The sequence below is a fragment of the Cyclopterus lumpus genome, chromosome 2 (genome assembly GCF_009769545.1).
Source record: "Cyclopterus lumpus isolate fCycLum1 chromosome 2, fCycLum1.pri, whole genome shotgun sequence".
Classification (NCBI taxonomy): Eukaryota; Metazoa; Chordata; class Actinopteri; order Perciformes; family Cyclopteridae; genus Cyclopterus; species Cyclopterus lumpus.
The window spans coordinates 4,958,513-4,972,764 of NC_046967.1; the positions used below are offsets into that span (position 1 = coordinate 4,958,513).

The window sequence follows — 14,252 nt, forward strand, 5'->3', positions numbered from 1 at the left end:
ATAATGCAGAAGGGCCCATTTCAGATTCATATGTATTAAATTATAATTAGTGATGCATTCATCACTGGTATGCAGCTGGTAAAGGTGGAGACATTTGAATATACTTTACTATACCGCTGAGTATCTGAATGTATATTTTATAAGTATATATAATTAATAAGTTATTTTAGCTATCTAAATGTAGTGGAGTAAAAAGTACAATATTTGCCTCCAAAGTGAAGCGAAATAGAAGTATATAAAATCAATTAAAGTACCTCAAAACTTTGCTTAAAGCGACTTTGAGGAAACTGGAACAATCCCAGCTGTTTGTAGAGTAAATATCACGGATACCTTTAGAAATGTTTATTAAACAGAGCATAAAGCCCTATTCAGGAGTGCATCTTTGGCCTCCATGCTGAATTAGTGCCCCAGTCGGCTTTCCACAAATGACCGTGTGCTCTTCCAAAAAGTCTCAGCCTTCATAACTGATTAGTTAAGGTCTTGATTTTTCCATTCCTCATATATTGATTGTTGACACATCCAGTAAAAAAAACGGCATGTTGAGCAACAGAGGTGTCCTTGTAAGTCACATGAAAACCTGAACAAATTGTTTGAGCCTCACAAAAAGAACCGCCTCCACAATGGTGTGTTGTGAATGAGGATATATATTGTGCAGTGGGCGGCATCACCAGACACTCTTCAGACGATGTGGTTCACAGACGCTTCATCAACATGAATGCAATTTTCTTTGTGGGCCTGATCACCGGCATCGTCACCATCTCCGCCATGTTCCTTTTCGCTCTCGCCAAGCTGTTTTCCCGCCACGGCGGCGGCGGCCATGTGCAGGACGGCTACGGCTACGCGGTGCTGATAACGGGCTGTGACAGTGGCTTCGGCTACGAGCTGGCTCAGTGTTTGGACCACAAAGGGTTCGTGGTCTTCGCTGGGTGTTTGTCTCCAGAAGGAGCCGGCGCTCAGACTCTGGCCACGGAGAGCTCCAGTAATCTGAAAATCCTCAAGCTGGACGTCACCAGTGATGAAGATGTGCAGCGGGCGAAGAAGATAGTCCAGGAGAACCTGCCCGATAAAGGTGAGAGTTTAGCACACTGTAAAAAATTACCCACTTTCACAGATCTCTGGGAAAAATACTCTTGGTAAAACAAAATCAGTCTAATCAATTAATAATGTTAGTATTTCTTACTTCTATCTATGAATTTCAATTAATTTTCTTATTAAATTAAAACTCTGAGATATTAAGTAATGTTTTAGCTCAATTATTTCAATTATTTGATTTAAAAATCTTGTAATTTTAAATTTTGTCGAAAATATTTCAATATTTAGTCATGACGAGAACTTAAAATTAGATTTACTCTAATAATTTTGACAAATTTTTCCGTAATAACCTTTATGCTCCGCCAGGGTTGTGGGCGGTCGTGAACAACGCAGGCGTCACGGACTGGGCCGAGATCGAGTGGAGCTCTATCGGAGATTTTCGCAACATGGTGGATATCAACCTGTTTGGCGCCATCAGGACCTCGTCTGCGTTCCTGCCTTTGATTCGTGCCTCCAGAGGTGTGGTGATGTTTAGAGTGACTGGTTTTATGCTTCAGGTCGCCTTCTTTACCGTGCGGATGTTTAGAGTGACTGGTTTATGTTTCAGGTCGCATGGTCTACATGTCCAGCATATTTGCATTCTTCACCTGCCTGAACATGGGCGCCTACAGCGTGTCAAAGAGAGGGCTGGAGGCGTTCGCAGACTGCCTCCGGGTGGAAATGGCCAGTTTTGGTGTGAAGGTACGGTCATGTTGCCATAACATTTGGGATGAAACCAACCGTTAATGAAGAAATTAATGAATGCGCTTTTTATGGCACTTTTTAATGCACAGAATACACTATACATGATCTAAAGATTACAAGAAATCAGATTAAGATTGAAAACAGGCTGCTGTCTCTTATAGGCAACATTCAAAACATGCATTTTGAGTCGTTTAAAAAAATTATTTTATGAACCTCCACCATTTTTTCTTCAGTGCAATGCATGATGGTCCTACACTTCCTGTCGCTATGCATTGTGGGATACCTTTGAGTCCCAACAGTATAAATAATTCTCACGATTAGGCTGAAAATCAGAAAACATGGCGGAGTTAATAACTCTTTCCTTTCCGCTGTCAGGTCAGCATCATCCAGCCGGGTAATTTCGGCCAAGCCACCAACATCCTGAAGATTAAAACCAGTTTGGAAATTTGGGAGAAATTGGACGAGGAACGTAAGCAAATCTTTAACCGACAGTACATCGACCTGGCCAACCAGTACTATACGGCCACGTGCCAGAGCGGGTTCAAGAACGCCGACATGGTCATCGACGCAATGCTGCACGCGGTCACGGCCGCTCGGCCCAAATACCGATACCTGCTGGCCTCGGCCACGGACACCTTTTTCTTCATGCTATTCCCGTACCTCCCCACCGTGCTCACCGACGCCGTGATGTCCTTCAGCTCCATGTACGCCAAAAGAGTAGACATGCTTTACGCCAAATAGGTTGCGCAAGAATCCGCGTTCAGTGTTTTCTGTCCCTTTTTTTTTTTAGGAACATGGTGCACATTTGTTAAAAAAAAGTCTTATTCTCTCTCTCTCTTGTAATAAAATAAAATTACTTTTATCACGATTCATCTTTTGAGCTTATTTCTTATTTTATTATCGAAGGATGAACATGAAACATTAGATTAGAATACTTAAGAAAACACGTGACTGAACATGTGACCGGTGTTTATTGTTGCTCTGCTGCTTCCTGTCGATTGTTCAAACATTGAAAAACAACAACAAAGTGTTTCAGAAGGACAGAAAAGAAAATCAATTTGAGCCATTGCATACATATTACGACTAGAATCTTTAAAAAGAAAGAAACCACTGTACTACAAGTATGCCTCAGTATACGACGTCATGAAGCGTGATGAAGGTTACGTCCTTAGTGTGAATGAAGACGCCCTGTCCAATGAAATCAGGATTTGGGTTAATGGGAAACTGTTCACTGTGAATCATCGATGCACTGAAGATACAAGAGACAACGGTGAAATTCAAACCGGTCACGCGGTGGCCAGTAGTTTGGGGTCAAGGTGGAGGAAGATTTATTCTGTTAATGACGTCTTATACATTCATGGATTTTGGGCACTTTACATGAAATTATCTGTTTATTTGGCTTTAGTTTCACTTCATTCAAGTCCTTTTTTCTCTTACATCCACTGTGTGGAGAGTCCAGACAGCTTTATCGACCCGTTGTGCAACGTCCAGATATGCACAACAGGAATGCGCCGCTGTGTTTGAGTTGCTTCCATCTGTTGCGTAATGAGTGATCTTTGAAGTCTCACTCTCCACATTTTCGCATACCGACGCTCTAAACTGCACAATGAGGGCATCTGTTGTCACAATTTTTTTTTTTAAATGCTACTTTAATACAAAAGCGTGTAATGAGGTGAGACAATGATTTATGGGGTTGGAGACAAGAGGAGCGTTCTCTTGTTTTAGTTACTTTAGTGCAGGACAAAAGGTGTAAAGAGAAACCGACTCTGTTTTGTCCATTCAAAGAAAATGTGACAAAGGTATAATTTATTTAAATTGTTATTGTTTTTTAACAGGCACTAAACTACACTTGAGGGTGCTCTATTTGATCATTGCTCACATGTCTGCCTTTTAAAACTGAGAGGGTGTCTTTTCCTTTTCTGAATAAAAACGCTTATTTCAAATATTGATCGGAAGAGGCTGAATAAACTAAATCTTGTGACTTGGTGCCTCTGCCGTCAGTCTGGAAACATAACAATCCTGCACATCCTTTTTGAGCCACGTACTGTAAAATGAATTAATACTGAAATGTTGGCTCAAATTTTTACAGTTAAATTAGTTGAGAAAACACATTATAATAATGTGCTCCTGGAATATAATTATATACATACTCCGCATTTCCACAATATGACTGCACCTTTTCAGTACAGCAATGACATTTTTTCTTACACTAGTCAGCAACAAAACAAAATGAGTTAAGATAATCCTCACGTGCATGTTTAAAGGTGCACGTTTTGGGATGAATCGCGATTTTGTATTGCTGTTTTTGTATGTTTGAATTGAGGTGTGCAGAGGAAAGAGCTAAAAAGCCTTCACAATTTAGATTTCTGTCCTAAAACATGAAATACTTCATCCTTATCAGTCTTCCACACAGACCTTTTGACAGTTTTGAGTGCTGATTGACTTTGGCATCATCGATTTAGCCTTCCAATGTCACAGGAGTAAGAATCAAATCTAAAGATGTATCACAGTATAAAAAAGTACAGAAAGCACCTTTTAATCAACTTTTTTCAGGGGAGTTACTTTATTTTTTTTACGATTTTTGTACTAGAAACAACTAAAACGTCTGTGACTGATTGATCTTGTTCTAATCTATTTCTTAATCTTGCGGTATTGATTCTTTCTGATTTCCAGTTTGGTTTTTAAAACATCCCCCAGAGCCACGGAGACAGGAAGAGTCCGACGGTCCCCAGCAGACACACTATAATGAACATCCACAGGAAGATCAGATCAACAACCATGGCGACATACTTCCAGTCCTCCTTCACCTGCAGAGACGAAGAAGACGGAAAAAAAAGATGACGGGAGTTGAAATAAATCACTTCCTGCGGCCACGTCAGCACTCACTGAGAAGTCTGCGTCCTCAGCTCTGAGATGCAGGTCACCCCCTCCAGGGCCGCCACCACCGCAGGAGACAGAGCGGAGGCCGACGGGCTCTGGGTCGAACCAATTCCCACGGGAGGGGTGTCCCAGTCCAGGCTGAGGGCAGGGAGCCTCTGTGGGAGGAGGATGTAGCCCAGAGATGGATGGAGATGAGGAGAGAGAGGAGAGATCCTCGGCCGGCCAGCTACCTCCACCCCAAACCACCCCAAACCTCGCAGATCGCAGTAGCACGTCTCGTCTCCGCCGTCCAAGTTGTCGAGACGGTGGCTGCTGTGGCAGCCGTTGTCATCGTCCTCCTGGTAACCGTGGAGATCGATGTCAGACTCCTGAGTCCAGGTGGACGAGCTGTGGGCGAGGCCTGGGGTCCGGAGATGGAGGAGTCTATTGGTCAGGTGGCACCGCCTGAGGCAACAGTAGACATTAGTGCCAACATGATACTTTCTCTGTGACCTTTTTTTAAACAAACTCACTAGACGGCAGTTAGAGTCTAGCTGGTGAACAGTAGAGCGTTTAGCAGCTAAAAAGAGAGATATTTTCCTTAGGAGTTGGTGGAGACCAAAAACAGAGATTTGACCTAAATCCAGTGGCAGCGGGTGGAATTTTTTTTGGTAGGGCCATCCAAACAATTTCAGCAAACATCCCAGTATGATTCAATGCAAAAAAAAGTATCAAACACGCATTTCTACTTTGTAGTTAAATATTTAACATTTATTCCAACACTGACATAAGGACATCTTATTCATATAATTCAGTATATTAATATTGTTGTGTCACGGGCTGTCCCTAGGGCTGCCCAGGGTGGAGCAGTGCAAGAGAGCGTTAGAAACAGTCACAATCAGAAGGTTTAAATTAAAGGGTCAGGTTTATTGTTCCCTGCCAAAGGTTAATTTATTCCAAAATCAAAAAGAGTCCATAATTAAACATAAAGTGTCCCGGAGGAGAAAGTATTTCCTTAAACAAAAAACTTAGCAAGTCCATGTCCGAATTACGGGGACCTCCTCCTCAGGGCTGTCCTTTTCTCGGGGGAAGGACATCTATGTTTCCATGGCACCGTCCTGGCCTGTGAACAACAGAAATTAAAAGGCTGGAGGCTTAAGAACCACCCAGTTACCCTGCTGTTTGTCTTTGTTTTTTGCCATCCATTGCAAAGGTGAATGATCTGTCACCAGAGTGAGCCTCCTTCCTAGCAGGTAATATTTTAGGGTTTCCAGGGCCCATTTTAAGGCTAGGCACTCGGTGGCATAGTTCTTCTCTCTGGGAAGCAACTTCCGACTCAAATAAAGAATGGGCTGTTCCTCACCTTCCTTGATCTGGGCTAGCGCAGCGTCCAGACCCACCTCAGAGGCGTCTGCCTGGAACACAAACTCCTTGCTGAAGTCGGGGGCAGTAAGGACCGGTTTTGAACACAGGGCCTCTTCAGGTTGCCAAACGCTTCTTCTGCAGTTGGGGACCATGTCACCATCTGGGAGTGTTTCTTGGTCGTAATTTTCCCCCACCACAAGCCTTTGACCCTGCCACCGGAGAACATGCCCTTCAAGCCCCTCAAAGACAGTGGTACGATCAGCAGCAGTATTGACGGGGCCCGCCACAGATGACGTCAGAGACACAGACCATGCAGTTCTCAATATCCACATAACCACTGATTGAATGCACTATTGGAGAAAAGACCCATGTGCTACTTGCAGATTCTGGTGCAACCTTCTCTTGTCTCCGAACGCCACAACCACTGTCCACAGACTCAACAATGGTGGTAGGGGTCTCAGGGTCTCCAGTCCGACAAACTTTTACAGTCCCATTGCCAGTCATATGGCAAAACACATCAGTCACTCATTCATTCCTCTCAGCCAAATCCTGCCCAGTCAACCTCCTAGGCAGAGACCTGATGTGTAAACTACGCATGCGCATATACCTAGATGAAGATGGTGTCCATGTCTCATTGCAAGTTCCGTCCTCCACTCTACAAAGACCAGTCCGCATGCTATACATGTCCGCCCCTCCACTGCAGACTGACCAAGAAGTGTTCTGGTTAAGACTCATCCCCACAGGACCACTGACACCTGCCATTCAATATTGTTTCAACACTCTGAAATCAAAGATCTTCTCTCTCCACCCATACAAGACACCCCTTGATCATGTACACTGTACCCTCAATGTTGTCTCAAACCCTGATGAGCCATATCAAGAAGATTGTGATGAAAACATGTCCCACTTGAAACCAAAACTGACATGTCAACACTTGTGTTGTGGAAAAGAAGGTGTAGCTGCAAGCGTCCAACTAACCCCTTTCCTCCAAGACTGGTATAAACTGTCCGAAGATTCTGCACCCCATGTCACACTCGCCATGGGATTTGGCCATGAAGCTAGAAGTCTTGGCCCCATGATAAAAAGACCCTGCCTTACAAAGAACGAAAGAAGAAGAAATGTGGAGATTCACTAACGTCAACACAGAAGACACCACCATTCCTGAACATCTGCCCCTGCCCAGACATCATGGTCTCTCATGCACGGATCACCCAGACACAAAACGAATGCTGGATTCAGTCCCATCATCCATATGGACCACATCTCCATATCACATAGGAAGACTCAAAATTGAACCCATCACGATCACCCTGACAGACCCACAGATGAGGCCCATATTCCGCCCACAATACCGTCTGAAACTAGAACAAGTGGAAGGGATCTCTCCCACCATCGAGGGATTATTATCAGCAGGAGTAATATATCCCACAGAGTCTGACTGTTCCAGACACTCATCCAGTGCCACATCCTCACATCTCACTGATCAATCTGTCCCCAAGTCTCACCTATTTCACAGTGATTGGTCTTGCAAATGCCTTTTTCAGCATTCCCCTTGACGAAAAGAGTCAACACCTGTTCGCATTCACGTTCAACGGACAGCAATACACCTACTCGTGCCTACCCCAAGGCTACAGGTGCTCACCTGGACTCTTCAACAAAGCCCTGAAAACACATCTGCTAGATCTGGTTCTGATCCAATACGTAGATGATCTTCTACTGGCCGCCTCTACAACTAGTCTATGCCTCGACACCACATTGGCTGTCGAGGCAGACAAAGGCTACAAAGTCAAAAGAGAAAAAGTACAATGTGGAAGAAGAGAAGTTGTCTTCCTGGGAAGAGCAATAGCTTCTGATGGGCTAGGAGTGTCCCACGCCGGGGTCTTCCAGAATGCAGCGAGCAGGGTAGACGTGTATGCTGCTCGGTCCCACATCTAGACGTTTCATCTACCTTTTCATGCTAGTCCTTTTTCATAATATTCTTTTGCAACAAGTTTTAGAAATAGCGTTGACCATACAGGCAACCTTACAATGTCCAAAACTAAGGGCAAAGTAGATCAAAGTCATCCTGCACCGTCCTCTACGTCGGCTAGCGCTAGCATTAGCATGGCGGAGATTGGCTCACTACTGGAGGAGCACAGGCGTGCGCTTGCTGCCGACTTTAAAACATCATTCGACTCGTTGACTTCAACGTTGGACACCCTGCACACAAAGGTCGCTGACCATGGGCAGCGAATATCTTCCTTGGAAGACAATGCCATTGACACTGACCTCCGCATCCAACAACTGGAGACAGCGTGCTCCACCATGCAATGGGATAACGAGGCCTTACATTTAGTAGTCCTGGCAACGGGGACGCTGGCGAAACTTAACGCCGCTCCGTCTTGGACTGTTTTTATTTTTATTTTTCTACCTTTTTTACAATTTAACATTCATTTAAATTATTTAAATTTTTATTTAACAGTGTAGCCATTCTTCTGACATAATTATTCTGCTAATCTTGGATTATTTGTTATTTTGTGATTGCCGTTGGCTCCTGCTCTCCACCGCTGCGATCTGGTCAACTGAAGTTGGCTGGCTAGCCGACAGTCTCTTGCTGGCCGGCGGCTACCAATGAGCCAGCCGACTCCCTGCTGGATGCTCTCCACCGCTGCCGCCTGGACAATCCTGGACAACTGGCGTTGGCTGGCTAGCTGACAGTCTCTTGCTGGCAGTTGTAAGATTTGTGTTCAGAGCTCCGGGTCCCGTGGCCGCAGGAAATTCAGGATTCAATGAGTTAAAGTTTAACAATATTTAAATGGCAAAGATAATACTCATGTAGCGTTCACGATCGTGGGGCCAGAAAGGAGAAACTCTCCACAGACGGACTGCAGCTCCCAAGAAGCCACAGACCGGGGCTGTCTCGAGTCTTCCAGACCAGTAGAACCATGTCCCCAGAACAAATGCTCGGTCGTTAGTATGGTCATGCAAATGAATTCACACCTAAAGGTTAGTTCTATTGGTCAGTTCAAAGGATGCCGCAGTTCTGTTGGCTTAGCCAATTGATAAGCTGGCGAGGTCAAAGCTCACACTTCCGGTCAAGGACAGGAAGTTCCCCTTCAGAATAAAACCTACTATCCTGCCTTCAGAATAAAAGCAACAGATCAGGTTTCAATCGGCATCCATTTTAACTATTGTCTAAACAATAAAACATTCATTCATTCTCATGCATCATACAGTTAATCATTACATTTGTCATTAAAACAGAATAATAAAACAGTGATCCTCTCCTATGTTTCATAATACATTCCTCCAGAATATTCCTCATAATATCCCAAATTAATTATCATAACTTTCTTTACGTATTAATTTAAAACATAAACTTCTCTGTGCAAGTATATATAAAATCCACTACAACTCAACACTGGCCGACGGTCTCTTGCTGGCCGGCAGCTGCGGGCGAGCCGGCCGACTCCCTGCTCCATGCTGTTGCTCTGAGGCTGGTCGCCTCTCAGCGGTCCTGGTGGTCCGGTCCATGGTTGGCGATTGCATCCTCCCCGGCTGGCATGGTTCTGCAGTGTTCCACCTCGCAGCTACTCGGGCTCAACAGCTTCTCTGCTCCTCCGTTCGTCTCGGCCATCGGGGCGCTCGGACTCCTTCGTCGGCCCCGTTGCATCCACAGAGCCTCCCGCGGAGGGTTTGTTTGCTCCTGGCCTGATCACTCCACGCTTTCCATCACCTCCCTCTGGTCGGCCGAGCGCATCGCTGCAGCTCGTCATCACAACAACAGTCCCCAAGAGCGAGATGGTGGCAACGAAATTAGAAACTGTTACAGCTCCCCCACCACCCTTTACTCTTCCTGCTGACTCCACTCCCCAAAACCGGACTGGTACACTCCAAGATGTCGTCCTTTTATGCAGTTCTTTGGTTCCCCTATTTTAGTTTGTCTGTTCTGCTTTATTTTGTATTTGTAATTTTCTATTCCTCTATTGTGTTCATTGCCTATATGGCATTGTCTCCTTTGCCTCATGTATTTTCTGAAATGTTTACTTGTATTGATGTTATGTTTTTACCTTGCTTCTATGTAGAGCACTTTGTAAACCCTGTTTTTAAAAGGTGTTATATAAATAAATGTATTATTATTATTATTACGGACCAAGATGGCCGACCTAGAGGGTCGTAGCAGACGACAGAATATAAGGATAATCGGCCTACCTGAGAACACAGAAGGCAACCGTCCGTCCACTTTCTTTTCCCAAATGCTCCTGGATGTATTTGGCGCAACGGTGCTTGGCTCTCTCCCTGAACTGGACCGAGCCCACAGAAGCCTTGCTCCAAAACCTGCTCAAGGCGAGCGGCCACGACCTGTCATCATACGGTTCCACCGTTTTCAAATCAAGGACCTGGTAATTCGCGAGGCACGTAAAGGGGGCGACCTGCTCTACAATGGCCACAAGATTCGCCTCTATGATGACTACAGCCCGGACCTGTTGAAACGGCGCCCCGAGTTCAAGACTTGCATGGCGGAGCTCTACCAGCGGGGCTACAAGCCGGCTCTCCTATATCCCGCCAAGCTACGCGTTACCTTGCCTAATGGAGAGAGAGTATGGCTCCCGACCATCGCAGAAGCCACTAAATTTGTCCACGGTTTGCAGGTGGATAAACAACACGTAAGCGACTGAACTTTTCGGGTTAATGTAATTTCAGTTAGTTTTATGTGTTTTATGTGTATTTTCTTGTATCTTGCGTGCATGCTGCTCTTAAAACATTATATGCCCAACTTGGTCAAGTGTTTTACCTCTCATCTCCGGTGCGGGGATGGGAACAGGCGTTGTCTCTGGCAGACGAATCAATGATTGGTATTTGCACACACCCCCAAAATCACCCTATCACATGATGGCGAACACGAATACCCTGTGTACACCAGGTGGCACTTTAAGATTTGTTAGTTGGAATGTTAAGTGTATGAACTCCCCTGTCAAACGCAACAAAGTGTTTAACCACCTTACATGTTTAAATACTAAAATAGCCTTTTTACAAGGAACTCACCTTCTGCCTTCAGATCACCTTAAACTCCGGAGAGGGTGGGTGGGTCCATTTTTTCACTCCTCTTTTTCAAGCAAAGCCAGGGGGGTTGCAATTCTTATTCAGAAATCAGTGCCATTCTCCGTGACCAAAGTGGTGTCTGACACAAATGGGCGCTATGTCATCATCACAGGCAAAATAGGAGGTAATAACCTGATTTTGGCAAATGTGTATGGCCCAAACTGGGACAACGATAATTTTTTCAAAAACGTTTTTTTCTCTCTCTCTGACTTGGACTCCCACCAACTCATTCTTGCTGGTGATTTCAATTGCTGTCTTGACCCCTCACTTGATCGATCATCCAATAAGCCCTCTGGTCTATCTAAATCAGCAAAAGTAATTCAGATGTTTAAGGAGCAATATGCAGTCGCAGATGCCTGGCGCTTTCTCAACCCTAGTACTAAGCAGTTTTCTTTTTTTTCTCCTGTCCATGGCACATTCTCCCGTATTGATTACTTTCTCATTGATAGCAAACTTCTACCATCTGTTAGTTCATGCTCCTACAATCCCATTGTGATATCTGACCATGCAACAGTGGTTGTTGACATCTCTCTTCCGGGTAGATCTATGAAACGCTCCCCCTGGCGCTTGCTTTCTGACCCAAACTTTGTTTGCATTGATCTTTTATCTCTACCAGATACATGGAACACCAGATACATCGGCAGCAGTCATCTGGGAGGCATGCAAAGCTTACCTGAGAGGAGAGATAATATCTTACTCAGCTTATCAGAGAAAGATCACCTCAGAGAAATGTGCTAGCCTTGCTAGAGATATATCAGAACTTCAGTCTAAATGTGTGGACTCACCCAATGCAGATCTCTCAAAAGAATTCATTATGAAAAAGGCCGAATTTGATCTCCTGGCTTCCAACGAAGCTGCAGTCACTGTTAAAATCCCGTCATAAATATTATGAGTTTGGAGACAAACCTAGTAAACTGCTTGCACAACCAACTCCGACAAGCATCTTCATCACAACATATAACTCAGATCAGTTCTATCGATGGGACAACTATTGACCCACAGGTAATTAACACCCATTTCAGAGACTTCTATGCCAAATGATACACCTCTGAATGTGTGGCTGATGAGAAATAATATGACGTTTTTTTTAACTTTTTGGAGATTCCCTCTATTGACAGTGTAACATCATTTAGACTGGATGAACCCTTTTCGATTGGTGAACTCAGGAGTGCTTTGATGCTGATGCAGAGTGGTAAATGCCCAGGCCCAGATGGTCTCCCGGCTGAAGTTTATAAAACATTCTCAGATCAATTAGCTCCAATTTTACTTAACATGTTCAATGAATCTATGGAAAATGGCAATCTTCCCCCCACGTTAAGACAGGCCACTATTTCTCTCCTTTTAAAAAAAGACAAAGACCCACTTTTTTGTAGTAACTACCGCCCCATCTCTCTGTTATATGCAATATGTCAAGCTCTTGGCCAAAATGCTGGCTAGGCGTTTGGAGACTGTACTACCAACTATTGTAGGTACTGACCAAACAGGGTTTGTTAAAGACCGGCACTCTTTTCATAATGTTAGACGTTTATTTGATATTGTTTATGCACCGACACCCTCCGACACCCCTGAGGTGGTTATCTCCATGGATGCAGAGAAGGCATTTGACCGTGTCCTACCTGTTCTCTTTGTTAAAACGTTTTGGCTTTGGTAATACCTTCATATCATGGATTAGGCTTTTGTATACGTCCCCCCAAGCTTGTGTTCGCACAAACAATGATTATTCTGACTACTTCCCCCTCAAGCGTGGGACCCGTCAGGGGTGTCCACTCTCTCCACTCTTGTTCGCCATTGCCATTGAACCACTGGCGGTGGCCCTATGGTCAAGTCAGATTCCAGGTATTTCAAGGGGTGGCGTTTGAACATAAAGTGTCCCTGTATGCGGATGACCTCTTACTCTTTGTCTCTGACTTAGACAGAGCGTTCCCTCTTGTCTTACACTTACTGGAGGAGTTTGGTCAAATTTCAGGCTACAAACTAAATTTCCAAAAAAGTTAATTAATGCCGATCCATGCTGCAGCCATGGCATATCCATTGTCTGACTTACCTTTCAAAACATCTCTTGAACATTTTAAGTACTTAGGTGTCTGTATAACCAAAAAATACTCAAGACTTATATACATTTAATTTCTCCCCTCTTCTGGCGAGGCTGACTCAGGATCTTCAGCGGTGGTCTCTATTGCCTCTCTCTCTTGCAGGGCGGATAAACTGTGTTAAAATGAATGTGCTCCCGAAATTTCTATATCTCTTCCAATGTATACCTATTTTCCTTACTAAGCATTTCTTTCGCTCACTTGACCACACAATCTGGGAATTGGCAATTCGTATGGAACAAGAAGCCCCCTAGAATTAAAAAAGGCACTTTATAAAAAACCTAAGGAGCTGGGTGGTCTAGCCCTCCCCAACTTCTTACTCTATTACTGGGCAACAAACATTAGAGACTTGTTATACTGCTGTTGCACTAATGACCAACCCCCACCCTGGCTACAGGTTGAGGAGGCCTCATGTGGGTCATCATCTCTGATGTCCCTCCTGTGCTTCCCCACAACTATTCCATCATATGTGCATTCAGACAGTGTTGTTGTGAAAAAAAACTGCCTTAAAATCTGGACACAATTTAAACAACAATTTACATTGCAATCTACACCTGGTCTGGCTCCTGTTTACTCTAACCCCCTGTTCACTCCATCCATTATGGATAATGCTTTCTTAATCTGGAGAGACAAAGGAATTTTATCCTTTAACCATCTTTACATTGATGGTAAATTTGCTTCTTTTGGTCAGTTAGCACAGGCTTATAACTTGCCTTCAACCCATTTTTTCAGGTATTTGCAAATAAGAGATTTTGTACGTAACTGTTTTCCCAATTTTCCCACCATACCGTCTCCCACACTTATAGACACCATCCTCAAAATTAACCCTTACCGGAAAGGTACCATATCAAGGATTTATTGCCATCTTCTTGAGCACCAATCCTCAACCTCTGATGCCTTGCGTACTGCATGGTCGGCTGATCTTAATATAGAGATAGACCCGGAGGTGTGGGAGGACGCTTTGAAATTGTTCCACTCATCCTCTGTCTGTGCCCGGCATGGAATCTTACAATGTAAAGTAGTGCACAGGGTTCATTGGTCCAAGAGCAATCTGGCTTGTATATTTCCAGTTGCAGACTC

General features: G+C 44.3%; 1 protein-coding gene across 1 annotated transcript; it reads left to right on the forward strand.

Moving 5' to 3' along the window:
• Positions 1–370: 370 nt before the first annotated feature.
• Positions 371–2,517, forward strand: LOC117740308 (retinol dehydrogenase 7-like). The gene is made up of 4 exons (XM_034546634.1): positions 371–1,069; positions 1,399–1,551; positions 1,640–1,773; positions 2,152–2,517. The coding sequence occupies exons 1-4, from the start codon at positions 712–714 to the stop codon at positions 2,515–2,517; spliced, it is 1,011 nt and encodes a 336-aa protein (XP_034402525.1). The 5' UTR covers positions 371–711.
• The last annotated feature ends 11,735 nt before the right edge of the window (positions 2,518–14,252 follow it).